The sequence below is a fragment of the Aplidium turbinatum genome, chromosome 4, assembly GCF_918807975.1.
Source record: "Aplidium turbinatum chromosome 4, kaAplTurb1.1, whole genome shotgun sequence".
NCBI lineage: Eukaryota > Metazoa > Chordata > Ascidiacea > Aplousobranchia > Polyclinidae > Aplidium > Aplidium turbinatum.
In genome coordinates this window covers 8,993,475-9,008,636 of record NC_137475.1, presented here as the reverse complement: position 1 = coordinate 9,008,636, position 15,162 = coordinate 8,993,475, and the positions used below count along the sequence as shown (strand labels likewise).

Sequence of the window (15,162 nt, the reverse complement as noted above, 5' to 3'; positions counted from 1 at the left end):
TATTTAGTAAATTTGTTAAACATTAACTTGCAAAAACAAACAAATATGGCTGCAGACTATAAAAAGAATAACTTTTAGTGCAGTTTTAAGTGTTAAGCCGACCACCTAATAAGGAAAATTGTTGAATCATATCCTACAAGTGCAACACACAACAACAAAACAGAAATATTGAAATTTGATGCTGTTTAAGCAGAAATTTAGCACAGTAAATTTACAAATTTTGCTAGAAATTCTGTTGAAGCTTTTCCAAAAATCTAAAATGTCGCTTTTCGTATTTAAACAAACGATCGTTGAGACCCCTGTTATCGATTTCCTTTCGGGAAATGACGTAGTTATTAAATCTAAAACTGACGTAATAAAAGTTATTCGAACATGCATTAGCATTCCATGAGTAATAAAAGGGTGCCTGGTATGCTGTGCGATTATTGAAAAGCGCTGTATCTATTATCCAATATATTGCTATATGAAGTCATGCTGTTTTAAAGTTTTTTTTATCCGTTTTGTAAAGACGTGATATTGTTATTGAAATCACTCTTCTCCAATGAATTTGATTTTTCACTTAAGATGCAGTGATCTTTATCGCTGTGTTACAAAAAATGTCCTGAAGTGAACGGAAATTAAAAACTCTTGTAAGTTAACTGAAGGTTGTGGTAACGTTCTTAGACGTCATGGGAATTACCGCAAAGCAACAAATTTTAGGAAACCCATGAAAAAAAATGCAACTTTTGAGAAACTTTCGGTTTTGCATGTTGTGTAGCATATATAAGTCCACACCATTTCCACTTGTAATAAGGGTTAAGGTGAAACAAAGTTGTCGTTCAAGACACAGATGCTTTACTTCTAGGTTAGCAAAGATCTAATTTAATTTACAGAAAAACGTGTAATTTTGAGTTCATGAATCGATGTAGAGTTATAGTAAAACAAAAATAAAACCTTGGTTTGCTATGAAATCTATTGGTCTTTAGCTTTCATAAGCAGTACTGCATCTTTGTTGAAGAGTTGATAGACATATCTCAGTATGCCTCCTCTGCTTTAATCTACTGTTTTCTGGGAAAGTTCAATGGTACACTGAACTAAACAGCTTAAGAAATCTCATTGTTGTGTTGAGTTGTTGCTGTATTATCTGTTTATTTTATAAATGTTTGCTATTCAACTTGCAACTTGGGTTACATAGTTTGCAGGTTTCCATGCAATACTTTAATTTTTCGTCTGATGGTGCGACAAAACAACATAGATAAATACTGATTTTTAGTAGGAGAAAATAGATTAAAATGTATTCGCAATCCGAATGTAGGCGTGTCAAGTTGTAACAAAAATCAACATTTGATTTTTTTTAATGCAATAACTGTCTCAGATTGTTTTTTTTTTTTTTTTTTTTTAGTATCCGGTATATGTTTTTGACAAGCTACCATTTCTGAATTCCCATCAGTTTTAAAAGTTTAGACAATTTTCAGTGAAAAAAGGTTCAAAACGCGTAGCAGATGGAAAGACCAGATACCATCCTTCAAACTAAAATATGCAATTTTTGTTTTTCCAAAGCTTTTCTAGCATAAATACTATAAATAGCTGAGCAGGTTTGGTGGCAAGTGTAGATTTACTCTTTTCGGATAAAATTGCTGATATATGTAAGACAATAAAAATACAATTACTGTAGGCTATATATAAGTGGCATTGCTCAAACATGACCTGATATTGTTGTAATAACTTCCTTTGTTTCATCTATACATAATCTGTAAAGGATTTGTCATACTTTTTGAAGTAAAGATGGCGCGTGATCCCTTACCAAAGTCGATGTACAAAGTGTAAACCGTCCTTAGCAATTCTACTGTACCTCAACAGCTTCAACAATGGCGGCCCGTTAAATGCAATTGTGTTTCAAGAATGATAAAACTGTAGTTTAGAAAATAGATGTGTTCTTACTTGACGCAACGATAGAATACGTTTAATTGTCATACCCTTCAACAATCTATTTTTCTCGATCGATTCTCTAGCGCATTTGCTTTAGACTCCAAGCAGATAGAATATAAACCATGCAATCAATTTCATTTTGTTGGTTCAATGACTAAATGTTATTCTATGTCCTGACAGCTGGCGGTAGCCTACGTTGTGTTACCTGTATTCAAACATCTGATAGTTTAAGCAATGCAATGGTCGAGAGGGTGATTTCATTGAGTCAAGGAGTGACTAACACAGCCGGCTATGTGATCTACTTGCACAATTGTGAAACAGCCGAAAAGATTTATGAAGAATACAGTAGCCTACTGTTTAAAAGGGTTAAGCTTAGGAGATGGTCAATCAAACACTTTTTCTTAACTAAGTACAAAATCTTAAAAAAGATAGAAATTTAGGAAAATTTTGTTGATCTCGATATTGCAATTTCATGACACTTTCATCAGTCAGAACAAAAAGTATGTTGTAATTGGTTGAACTTTTTTTAAAAGTTTTTTAACTTTTAAATGTACGCCAACGTTTTGCAATAAACCAGCAAGTTTTCACAGCAAAATCGTATCTTCTACCTTATCTCTGCATTTGAATGTTCAATTGCTTTGTGTTGCAGTTTTTGACTCAGTATGTAAAGCTGTATGCGAAACACCAAAACAAAACCAAATCAAAAACTGAAGTTTTTTTTATCTTGACATCTAATCAAAACTAGAAATTTTTGTGTTGGACTATCCTGTAACAAAAGTTTAACCAATTCTTGACTACTTGTAAAAAGATTTTTAATGTTCGTTTGCACCAAATTTAGAAAGTTGCAAAAAATATAAAAAAGAACATAAGAAAGCTCAAGTAAACTTTGTAGTGCAAACGTGGCATACGTTTCATCTCTTTACGCTAGTGAAATCCTTTCTCACTTATGTAATGAGAATGAACCTTACAAGCCACCGTATCAAGTGCAGGTTACTTTCGAAAGCAAGGTAAAGGCCCAACAATAAAAAAGAATAAATGAGGTAGATGCGACAATAATATTGAAGGCGTTTTACTCGTCATGCTATTTTTATTTCCATTTCGCGTGGTTGTTGTTTTCAAATTTGACTGAGCAACAGTAGTTAGTGAACCATGACGTGACGTGACGTCAGCTATGGAAAATATGATTTGACTTTCCTCAAGATCAAATTTCATTTTCAGGTTTCTGTGTTTCTACTTTTAAATTTTCTTAAGTTGCTTATCGTAACCAAATTAGTTTCGAATGGGCCTGTGTGTCCGATAATTATGTCATTGGTTATACTTTGATAGCCTTATTTTAGAAATCTCAAAAACAATGCATTTTTCCATTAACTGCAACATTACTGTATGACGTCAGTTAATGTAAGTCCGTTTTTCAACCATTATAAAAAGCTTTTCAAAACAGCATAACTTATCAATGTTGTGCAGTACTCTTTATCTTAAACTTAAAGCTTCACATAATAATTGTTAAGTTTATGGAGAAGTTTGAAAAGGGTGTGTAAAGGCAATTAATAGGCTACTTTAAGTTAACGAATTCCGACAATTGATTTGGGATTAGAGCATAACTTTCAACGAATGCTGTACATTAGGCTGAATAATGGTTTTGAGATCAAGCTTGGTCTATCTCCAATCAGAAATCAACGTACATATTCTGCACATGGTCTTACAGGCTTTGTCGTTTACTAGTGCCACAGTTACCAATGCGTTCTAGCAACTCAACGAACTTTGAAGATGTTTAAAAATAAGCATAGGCTACACACAATAAGTGGATAGATTCTTTGCAATTTAGGGTCAATATAGCTTAATTATTATACATAGCAGTTTATACTTATTAATGTGGTGCTGCTTTTTTACATGTTTGCAGGTTTAATTGTTTAATTTTTGATTTTACATTATATCATTCTCTACAATAGTACTGATTTTCTAAAAAAGAACTTTTTCGTATATGATGTTCTCGCATTCTGCATTAATCGCAATTGCCTGCTGTGGTCTTTTTTCGGTGAGTGATAAAACGTTTTTAAATTGGCCATAGACGAGGTTTAACTGAAAAGCAAAACTAAAAATGCTGCCTGCACTTAAACTGTGGCAATTGCAGTGTTAAATTAGTTAATTTTTTTGATTTTATACTGTAATATGTTATACTGCACTACTGTGTTGTGTTAGTACTAATTTAAGTATTGTAAATTGTAATATGTCGCTTCAAAACATTTTTATATCAATATACTGTTTGTTTGAATGAAAAAAAAAATATTAAAAAACTTTATATTCCACTTTTATCAGTGGCGAGTGAATATACAGTAATATGAATATTTTCCATATCATTTACAATGATATTAATTTTTTCTTCTGTACTGAATAACTCCACAAGAATTTATCACTTAGTAATATTTGTATAGTGATATTTAAAAAATTATGTGTTATTTGCAGATGTCAGTTTTGGCACAAAAAACGTGCCCTTCACGGCCAAGAGCAAAAAGTGTCTTTCAGAAAAACCGAAATCATCTGAAATTGTATGTGGATCCAATGCATGGAAACGATATCTTGAGAGGGACTACTTTGAAGCCTGATGGAGATGGAAACGGACCCTTTAGAACGATTAATGCTGCTGTTAAAGGAGCTAGAACACAGCGACAAACTTTGTCTAAGAAAGTGACCATATTTCTACGTGGAGGAACTCATAGAGTTAGAGAAACTATACGCATGGATAGACGGGTATGCTGTCTTTGGGTTACTGACAATAATTTTTCATAAACTAATCTATACTATCATAATTATGCAGTCTTTTACAAGAAAAGATTACTAACAAGTTTTTGTCAAAGCAACGTTTATGTCTTGTGCTTGTAAAAGACAAGCCAATACTCGCAATAAACGCTGCACACTTGTAAAAAGTTATTAGTCCAGGCTATCACTAAAAATCATGATTGTTAAAAATTTAACTTCTAACATATCAAAACGCATATCCTCCAAAAAACTTTCTTTGTGACATCCAAGCTTACACAGACCAGTTGAAGATTTAGATGAAGTGGATAAGAAAATAGTCAATCATAATGTCCACTTTAGGCGCCCTTCTGAGTGTAGACTGTAGAACCTATAGTCTCTCACAATTGGGCTATGCAGTTAACAGATTGCTCATGGACATAAACAGAATATAAACCACATTTTGCTAATAGGTCTACATAAAAAACAGTGATATTTTCTTGGACTTGTTTCATCAGCAGTTGTTTTATAACAACCAGTTTTTCAAGTTTGTAAAGTTAAATTGCATAGAATGAAAAAATACATCATTACCTACGATTAATTTCAGATTATTTCAAATGCATCTCGAAAAGTTTACAAGCAAAGTAAATGTCAGTCTTACTACTTGAATAGGAAATAGTGAGTCACAATTTAGTTCAAAAAAGCACTGGAACAAAAAGTTTTTTTAAATATAAATTGCTTTTAGATACAACAAAAACGGAAATGTATTTTTAAATAATAAGTCATTGCATGGCCACCTAAAGATACGGCCTGATTTGTCACATTTTGCAGAAATTTCCAGGTTTTTCTAACTTTGGGCCAACGTTTAAATAAATTTTTCTAAAAATTCGATTTTTACGCTTTCTTAATTCTTTTCCCCAGATGACACAATAGGTTTTAACATCCTCACACGTTGAAAAACAAAGAAAATTTGATTTCGAAGATTTTAGTCAGACTGTTAATTTTCAATAACAGTCTGATTTTGCGTTTTTCAACTTACTTTTTCTCATTTGCTACTGCTTCCCTAAGGCAACAAAAAAGTTTTATGTCATTAAGAAACCGCAAAAAGTAAAAACATCTCAAAAAATGTCAGTCAAGCACTAGCAGTAGCTGTAATCAAAATCTGCAAAATGTGACAAATCAGGCCGCATCTCCAGGTGGCCATCGTCATTGCATGCGTTAAAAGTTGCTTTTGGTTGTAGTGTAATATCATTTGAGTGTCGGTAGCTACCATATGTTATCGGAGTTGTTACATCAAAGTTAAATCAACAAAAATAAACTTTGATCAGTCTTGCTATCAGAAAACGTAATTAACATCAAAATAAAGCGGACACTTTATCAGCAGGAGCGAGTTACACTACAGTTAGATTTATTTTAGATTTTCCACAAAAAAGGTAGTGAAAAACTTAAAATGAATGCAGAAGCGAGGTAAAAAAAAGAAAAAAAGAAGCGAGGTCCAGACACCGCCAAAGAAAAGAGAATTATTTGCCAACTTTTTGACGCGTTATGTAGCCTACGATCGCATTTTCGAAATCATACGATTACAAACAAACAGTTTTCTTCAAAAACATAAGACTAAAAACATAAGGAAATTAATGATTTTTTTGCACTTCAAAAAAGTAATTATTAATACATGGTCAAATCAAACGAACTATCTGAGGGTTTAATTTGACCAATTATCCACTGAACCAAATCCACTAAAGAGATTTCTGTTGTTCGCATGCCTACACTGGGATGTGTATTGACTTACTGCAGTTTGGATATAATTAATTCATGCCTGATCTCGATTGTAGGACTCTGACATATCGATCGTTGGATACCCGAATGATAAGCGACCGATTGTATCTGGAGCTGAAACAATTCCTGGAGGAAGGTTTACAAAATTTGATAAGAAAATTTGGGTTGCACCTTTCGAAGGCAGTTGTTCCCGGCATGTGTTCCTTGGAACTAAACGTCTTGTCAGAGCAAGGTAACTTTTATATAACTTTTAATTTTACTGCAGCATTATCTGTTGATTGGAATTAAAATTTGCGTATTTACTTCATAAAGTTCGAGCAGAATTCGAGAAAAGCCATACAAACCATAAATGCAATGCAATAAAATGACTGACCATTTCACCATCATGAATGAATATGCTTATTGCTGATAAATGAAAGTTGACATATCTTTTTAATAGTCAATATGTATTTCTTAAAATTTGTTATAATAATTCTGGGATTGTAAAGTTTTAAAAATTTCACAATTTTACATAGTAATTGATCGAACTCTAAACATATAACTTTTAAATTGAATAAAACATTTATTAAGAATATATTAGCAGACATATTGAACTAATCTATACAGGCATGTTACTTTCGTCATACAGTATAAGGTTTGAGATTTAATTACAAAATTTCTAATCTTTCCAGGAAACCAAACATAAAAGCTTGGACCGGAAGTGATTTAACAGGAGAAGGACCGTACTTAAAAATCAAAGACCTGTTGCTTTCAACACCAGATTGCAACAAAAGAGGCAGTGGAGGTTTCAAACAAGTGAGAAACATATCTTAATGTTTAAGTTTTTTGTTGTGAGAATCTTCATCCTTGGACTGAGAAAACCACTTTGAAAACTTAATGCCGGTAGTTTTGCATACTGATAGAGGGATTGAACCACTTACCCAAGTTCAGTCACCAAGATTGACAAAGTGAAGTTTTCGATTGTCGATATGTTGTTTGTTGTCAGTAAGATAATCCACCCACTATATGCCGCTGAACGAATAACAGAGCTTCATTGCTCAATTGAACACCTCAAAAGCCGAACCATCATACCGCGACCTTGCCGTTATTTGTTCACAATATGTCGCTTAAACCGAACCGACTTGACCGACTGAGCTTATCGGAGCTTACTGCATTAGTTTATTGGCAACCTATATTTGTAGCTTTTCTTTACTATGATTTGTTAAATCCTCAATAAAGTAAACGCAACATTTTTTCGTGTTTTTCTGGATTCTGTTTTTAACTCACAACTAATTAATGCGTCTCATGGTACTTGTTTACAGCATGTGCCAAGGTGACAATCGTTTAAACTCTTGCTCATCAATATGGTTTAATTTTGATTTTATGCTCGTTAAAATTTCACAAAACTATGAATTTGTAAGCCTAATTGAAATAACAAAAAGCTAATGAAGACCATGCATATTTTTGATTTTTAGGTGAAATGTTCTTCTAAAAATAAAAACGGCTTTGTATTTCGATCCAAAGAAATAAAATCCGAGTGGGTGAAATCACAAAAATCTAACGCTCCTGAAATTGTGATCTTTCAAGCATGGACAGCAGAAAGAGGCCGCGTGAAATTAGTTACCAAATCAAATAGAGTGTTTTTTGAGCGCCCTCTGAGGTTTCCAATTGGACGCCATCCTAAGCCTTCAGGGTGGCGCTATATAGTAGAGAATGTCCGTGCAGGTAATTCTGAATTAAATGCTTGGTTTGCATAATAAAGTAACAAACCCTTGGTTAGATTTATCTAAAAACTTAACTTTACTTTTTTTAGAATTGGATGCTGTAGGTGAGTATTTTTGCGACTCACGCGAGAAGTTACTTTATATAATTCCTCCAGCGGGTGCCTTTCCAAATGAAGACGTGCATATTGCTCAAACAGCAACATTTTTTGCCGGTAAGAAAATTAATTGTTTATCAACTCTTAGCTACAACAAAGAAAAAAAAATGTTGCTATAGTAAGATAATGTAAATCTACGTAATATTATAGCAATACGATGTAGCCTACTACAAAAGTGCAAGTATTTTTATTTCTTTGTTAATGCTACAACGTATTAGTATGAGCACAGTATTTCAGATACAATAATACATCTTTTTAATGTTTTTCCTTCCTTAAGTAAAATTGCTCAAGTTCTGCTGTTACTTTTTGGTACTTTTTTTACTTACTTTCCCCTGCATTTCGGCTCATCGAATCGCTGCTAGAATGACTTAAATGTTAACACTAGAACAGCTTGTACAATGAGATTGAAAGCGCGCTACTCAATAGACTTGATCGTTCACAAAATTAAACTGCAGAAGTTCTCTAATCATTTTTATTGACGACACGTATTTTATTATTCTTTATAAGTGATTTGTTACAGTATGCACCGTAAATCATAATGCAGCAAGGAGTAACCGTTATAGAATCCAATATTCTTGTTTGCTTTCAGGAAGAGAAGTTAAACGCGTTGCGTTCAGCGATCTGGAATTTCGCTACAGCCAATCCAAAGAAATTGATAATTACAGCGTTTTTCCCGCTCTCATGGACATGCGCTTTTCCGACACTATCTCAGTTAACAAATGTGAATTTAAAAATGTTGGTTATGTGGCTCTCTCACTCCTTGATTGCATTAATGTTAAGGTGAGGAAATAAAATTTACGCCTGCATTATCCAATAGTGATTTGATAACCTATGTCAGTATCAACGTTAAATTGAAATCTCAGCTCTAAAGATGTAATTGGCTACAGTGCAGTATTGAAAAGCTGCAAAAACAACACGGGTAAATTATTAAGTACTACAACCTAACAAAGATTGCACTCGTTACATTGTTACGCTTCAATTGTCTGATTCGCTAATTTCCCCTACAGCATACTAAAAGTGCGAAAATTTATGATAAAAAAATTGCACGATAAAATAAAATCTATTCAATATTGAGTTTGTTCTTAAATGTCTTGTATATGAGACTTACTTACCCTTATGTCACGTAAGTGGATCGTAGTGTAAAAGATTTTTTTTTTTCATTAAAAAATGCGTAACATCACTCGTGTTTTTTCTTAACAAAATAACATTGATCAAATAACAAATGATTTTATGGTGCAGATTCAAGAGAATTTGTTTTTGGATATCGGTTATTTTGGCATCACTGCTATTCATAACCACAATACTCCAAGAAATGCTCTGTCTAATAAAAATATTGTTATTGAATCCAACACACTCAGAGGTTGTGGAGTCACTAATATGTTTCAGGTTGGTAAATTGACAATTTTTAGAAATTAATGTTGTATGAATTTCCTAAGAAATCTTACTTACGCAAAGTTCAATTGGATCTAGTACCTGGTTTGTACGCTTAAAATATTTAACTACCGTATTTAGATTATGCAAGTTGATTTACATAAGCAGTATGCATTATCAAGCATTGATGTTGAAAAGTTTAAATTTTATCAGAAAATGCTCATTTTTATAAAACTTTATAAGACTTTACCTTACAGTACAGTGTTGCTACAACATTTACTTTCACAACAATTCGTAAAGTTAGCTCAAATATTTCTTTATACTGAGGAGGAGAGGAAAATGTAAAAGAATAACTGCAATCTCTCCTTGGTGATTGTAAAGAAGAACGTTTGTCACGAGCAATGCAATGTAATGGTGTTTACTTTATACAGCCGGCCTGCATGTTTATTCAAGGAGTAAAAAACATCAACATCAGACGGAATGACGTCAGCATGTCATCTTATGCTGGAATTCGGGTAAGGCACTTAGTAAAAGTAGGGCAACTGTCTGTGAGCTGTGTATGCGTATGATTGTATCTTGTATAAATGATAAGCTCAAAATTCTTTTTATAAAACGGTAATATTTTCACAAGATGTCACATAACCGCAAATTGACTTTTTTTTTCACTTTTTTAAGCCTTGCATGAAATTCAAATTCTGAAAACATGACATCTTATTCCAGTAGTGCTAAGTACGCTTTTGAGATGCCGACAATAGAAAATGTTAAAAAGTAACAAGTTTTGCAAAGTATCAATCAAAGCTCTCACGCTGAATTGATCTACTTTTCTTGTTTTTTCACTTCAAGCTCCAATGTCCTTTTTGATTTTAATAGGTTGGTTGGCAGCCAACTTTTCACAAAAGTGAGTTTACACCAAGGAACAGTGTTTTTCGGATCATAGGCAACAATGTTTATGATTTTGGAAACGGAATACTAAATGATTTTGCTGGTATATATTTGTCTTCAAATGCAACCTGTGGATCAGCAAAAAGGGTAATATTTTAGCTATTGCTAATTTTTATTTTGTTTGCAGTGTTACTTTCACATGTCTTACAAGTGTAGCTAATATCTCTTGATTTTTTCAATGAAAGAAATAACTTTTAGATAAGTACCAATGCTTCTGTGTAGCTTAAAGATTATATTTGATGCTAAACCGTTTGGATTCTTACTTTTTTATGCGTATATGTTACCCTGCTGTTAATAAAATCAGTTGGCTTTTTTAATAATCTGTCGCATTAATAACGCCACCAATTTATTTACAAACTGCGTTAACACGATTTTAATTTTAACACATGATTTCCTGTATCCTAGAAAGGAAGCTTTTCAATTAACACTATTAATACCATTTACAAAATATGTTTTAATTTGTTGTTTTATCTATTTATTTGTTTTCCTGTATGTTCACACCTCACATATGCATTTTTTATGTAGGACTTAGATGCTTGCCATCTTCCAGCACTCATCAGTCGTAACACCATCCACGACTCAAAACCATTTTTATACGGTGGTATCGGAGTGTATGGGGATACAGCTGCATCTTCTTTAAGAGGTATGTATTCAGTTGCATGTGACTTCAAAGTTGCGATGAATTGTCTAATTTGGTGAACACTCAAAAGGATAAGAACTTTTTTATATTAGATTGTGTGTGTGTGTGTGTGTGTGTGTGTGTAAAAGAGAGAATAGTAGGTATACTGTATAGCGTTAGTTACAAAGAGCTTTTGTTTCATCCTGTGGTGAATCTTCATAAATTGTCATATTTGTTCAAACATTTTATGAAATCTAACGTAAGGTTTTGTTGTAGTTATTAAAAACTGGCTGTACAACTTGGCTGAAGCTGCGATCAATTTTCACTGCGGTCACGACAACGTAGCCATCAACAATATGATTCACCATACCAATGGTCATCGTGTGTTTGGAACTTGCAAATCTATAGGTCCAGGTTCGGTTCCCAGACAGGTTAGTTTGGTGAATATTTGAAAGATAATTGAACAAAACGCTTTTGTAGCTGTAACCGCTACAACAACGGGCTGAAACACAACCAAACTGATGCAACACATTGCAAGTTTTATCTATTTATGTTTGTAATTCTGCAATGCATATTATGCTTTCGCTAAATAGGCTACTAAGCCCTACAGTTTATGAAACATTTTATGCTTATTTAGACCTCTAATCTGTTTTACATATAAAATTACAATTACAAACATACGTTTGTTATAGTAATTTGCACTTTGCTTTTTGGCGATGGTGAAAAGAGTGTTATTTATAGGCTATAAATTGCTTCATGTGTTTTTACATAAAAATTCTATCAACAAAAAGCGTTGGTATTATGATGCATATTATTTACAACAATTGCTTTTAAACACATAAATTTTGTTTTCTACAGCTGTTGACATTTGTAAAAAATGTCTTATACGTTGCTGATGCTGGAGCTCGAATGTTTGGTCGTGGAGATGCCTGGACATTTGATGTGCCTCGGGTCGAAAGAAACGTGTATTTTTTCAACCCTTATTCTGAACCCAACGTTGAGCTTTTCTTTCCAAAGTACCGATCCTGGGAAAATTGGCGAAATATAACCGGAAATGATAGAAATTCCGTCATATCCAACCCTCAGTTCTGGAGCTTGAGAAACAATGACTATAGACTAAGAGCTACTTCTCCGGCTCTTCGTTTGGGCATCCGTTCAGTTGATCTAAGATACGTCAAGAAAGCAAGTGGCATATGCAAAGGACACCAGCTTTAATTCTTGCATTAGATCATGAAGCAAAGTCTCCGTTAAAATATATTAGGCCTATAACTTCATGTTGAATTACAAAAATCGCTTGGCGAAAGCTTTAACTTGTTTACATTTTATCCTAATGGATAAAGTCTGTCATAATCTACATTTTCTGCTATTTTTATTTTCTTTTGTGTCATTCCTTGTAGAAAAATCACTTCATTTTGTAGAAAAATTACTTGTCTATCTATTTCAATTATTTAATTATTACAGTATTTATACGTTTATACCATTTTTAAAGTCACCATATTTATTTATGACCTGTACCTTCTTTACATGCTGCAACAGACTGCAACAAACAGCCGATATGGCTCTATTGAAAAATGTTGTATCTTGCACTTATTTTAATAAATCCCTGTTGTACATTTAAGAAATTTTTGTAATAAAAAGACATAACTTAATTTGATGTAATCATGACTAAGTAATTTATTTTTATTAGTTTGTTGAAATTTGCTAATGTTTTTACATCTTGTGGATGAACAGAATTCCTTTTTTAGTCTATTGCCAGCTTAAAATTTTCTCTATAAATAGACAAGAAAAATAGGTTAAATTTTCTTCAGGGCTATGGTTATCGCTACATTGTAATGTATATCAAATTAGTGTTGTTTTCTATACCAATATTAACGTCATTAACAGTGTCATTAGGTCTACAGTGTTTGAATTTTGTTTGGCGTTATTTTAAAGATCTTTTGCCATGCGTCGCATTGCATTACAATACAACTGCGTCTGGCATCCCGATTTTTATTATTAAACACTTGCCTACATACAAATAGTAGAAATGAATTTCATCAGTTCTCAATAACCATGGTAGTTTGTGTAGAGATAAAGGTTTAATAAATTTATGAAGAAAACATTTTACAGTTGATATTGTCTCTAAAAGTCTACAATATACAATTATACATAGAACATACTTTTGCTAGAAAGGATCATTCAAATGTATTTCAATGAATGTACTGTAGGCTCCAAGTAGGAATTGTAGATCATAGGCATGCAAAACTACATCTGGTTTTTGCTTATCCGCAACACTAGAAGTTTTATTTTTTTATTTTTTTATTGATTTACAAAATAATGTAATTTTTATGGGTTGTATAGGAAGAGTGAAGTTGGTTTTAAAGCAATTTAAGATTTTTAGCCTAGTTGAATGCAAGCCAATGACAGTTAAAAAAAATTCAAATTGACAATTGACCCTTACAATATTGCCGAAGCAGCAGAGTTGCGCGTCCCGTAATGTAGGCTACTCTCTCCAGCTACATGTCAATAGCAAATACTGAAGAACTAGTGCGATGGAGTTGATCAAAAGAAATAACTACGGGCACGACGCAATGCTTCCAGTTCCTTTGTATAAACTTTATAGAAAGACCACTTCAACAAATGAAATGTCGTTTATAAAGTTGTGTGGATTCCTCGCACTGGCTGAAAAAGGTCAATCTCCTCTGTGCAAATTGAAATCACTTGAGCAACATGCAAATAAAAGCTCACAGGAATGCTTAAATAGAAGCCAAGTTTATTCTACTGTATGCAGTAGATTTCAACGTTTTTGTCTTGGCGAACCCCTATTGCAATCCTCAAAGCGGTTGCAGATCCCTATAAAGTTTATCAGAAATTTTAGTATATTGCGTCACCTAACGGAAACAAACATTTCACAAGTTTCGAAGAGACTCATCTGGAAGAATGTGCTGAGCTGGCGAAACAGTTATGAAATTTGATGACATTGACAAAGTTATGCTATGAGCTATCTTTTGTCACACAGCATCAAGACAAGTAATCTGTATGCTGTTTTTATGTTTTTCTACAAATTTTATTAGAAATTAATAAAATTTTTGCGATCTTTTTACAAAGTAAGCTATTTCTACCTTTTTTGTAACAATTGTAGTCAATATTTAGTTGTACTTACAGTCATGATAAAAATGGGCGTGCTAATAGGATGCTGACCAACGTTTGTATTTCTAAATTAAGCACTGCTCGACAATCTGCTGTGTAGAAAAACTTAAGTTGAACATACAGGAGGCCTACAATAAAAGAATTACCTTATAAAAGTAAAAGGTAACTCTTTTATATAAAAACTTTTTAAATTCGGAATCCGATCCGATCCAGGGCGTCGCGACGCACAGTTTAAAAATCAATGCAATACACAAATAAAGCACAACCAATTTTTTAAATCTTGCAATTTATCAATCATGCTAGAAATTCCGAAACTTTCACAGACCCTCCAAAAACGCTCCACGGACCCTTTGGGGTACACGGATTCCCAGTTGAGAATCGCTTTATAGACTTAATTTTATTTTTGACTTATATTCAGCGTCAATAGTGTTTTTTCACATGCAGATGCGTTACATAAACGCTGATGAAACACGTTGTACTTTTGTTAGCAAAGCACACAAGTGTGTGATAAAAAATTTAACAGATGTCTTTTTCCTTCATTTCAATACCACAAGCATATTGTAAATACACTTCTTTTTAACAAAATTTTAGCTAGACCACTGCAATATATCCAACAACTTAATGAGCAGGCTTCATGTCTACTTTAGCACAGTTGGAGACGTCCTCGTAATTCAATTTCGTCTCAAATATTTAGTTCGTTTCAACTGTTTCGGCCTTATTTTTAATTGTTTGAAAGTTTTATGTCATCCAACGTAGCTTAGAAAGTAGCCGCTCACACATCTCTTGTTCACTATTTGAAATAATGTCTGTTTCACCTTTTTCGCTC

The 15,162-nt window shown here is 33.1% G+C and overlaps 1 protein-coding gene across 1 annotated transcript; it reads left to right on the top strand.

The window, feature by feature from the left end:
- Positions 1-4,467: 4,467 nt before the first annotated feature.
- On the top strand, positions 4,468-12,422 carry LOC145768877 (uncharacterized). Its single transcript, XM_082580483.1, has 12 exons — positions 4,468-4,656; positions 6,474-6,649; positions 7,089-7,212; positions 7,872-8,121; positions 8,210-8,332; positions 8,865-9,055; positions 9,515-9,661; positions 10,078-10,161; positions 10,517-10,675; positions 11,114-11,231; positions 11,484-11,638; positions 12,066-12,422. The coding sequence occupies exons 1-12, from the start codon at positions 4,468-4,470 to the stop codon at positions 12,420-12,422; spliced, it is 2,073 nt and encodes a 690-aa protein (XP_082436609.1).
- The last annotated feature ends 2,740 nt before the right edge of the window (positions 12,423-15,162 follow it).

Coding starts and splice junctions, on each gene's coding strand:
- LOC145768877 (XM_082580483.1), top strand. CDS start 4,468: ATGCATGGAAACGATATCTTGAGAGGGACTACTTTGAAGCCTGATGGA. Junction 4,657..6,473: donor CTATACGCATGGATAGACGG/GTATGCTGTCTT, acceptor TCTCGATTGTAG/GACTCTGACATATCGATCGT. Junction 9,056..9,514: donor TTGATTGCATTAATGTTAAG/GTGAGGAAATAA, acceptor TTTATGGTGCAG/ATTCAAGAGAATTTGTTTTT.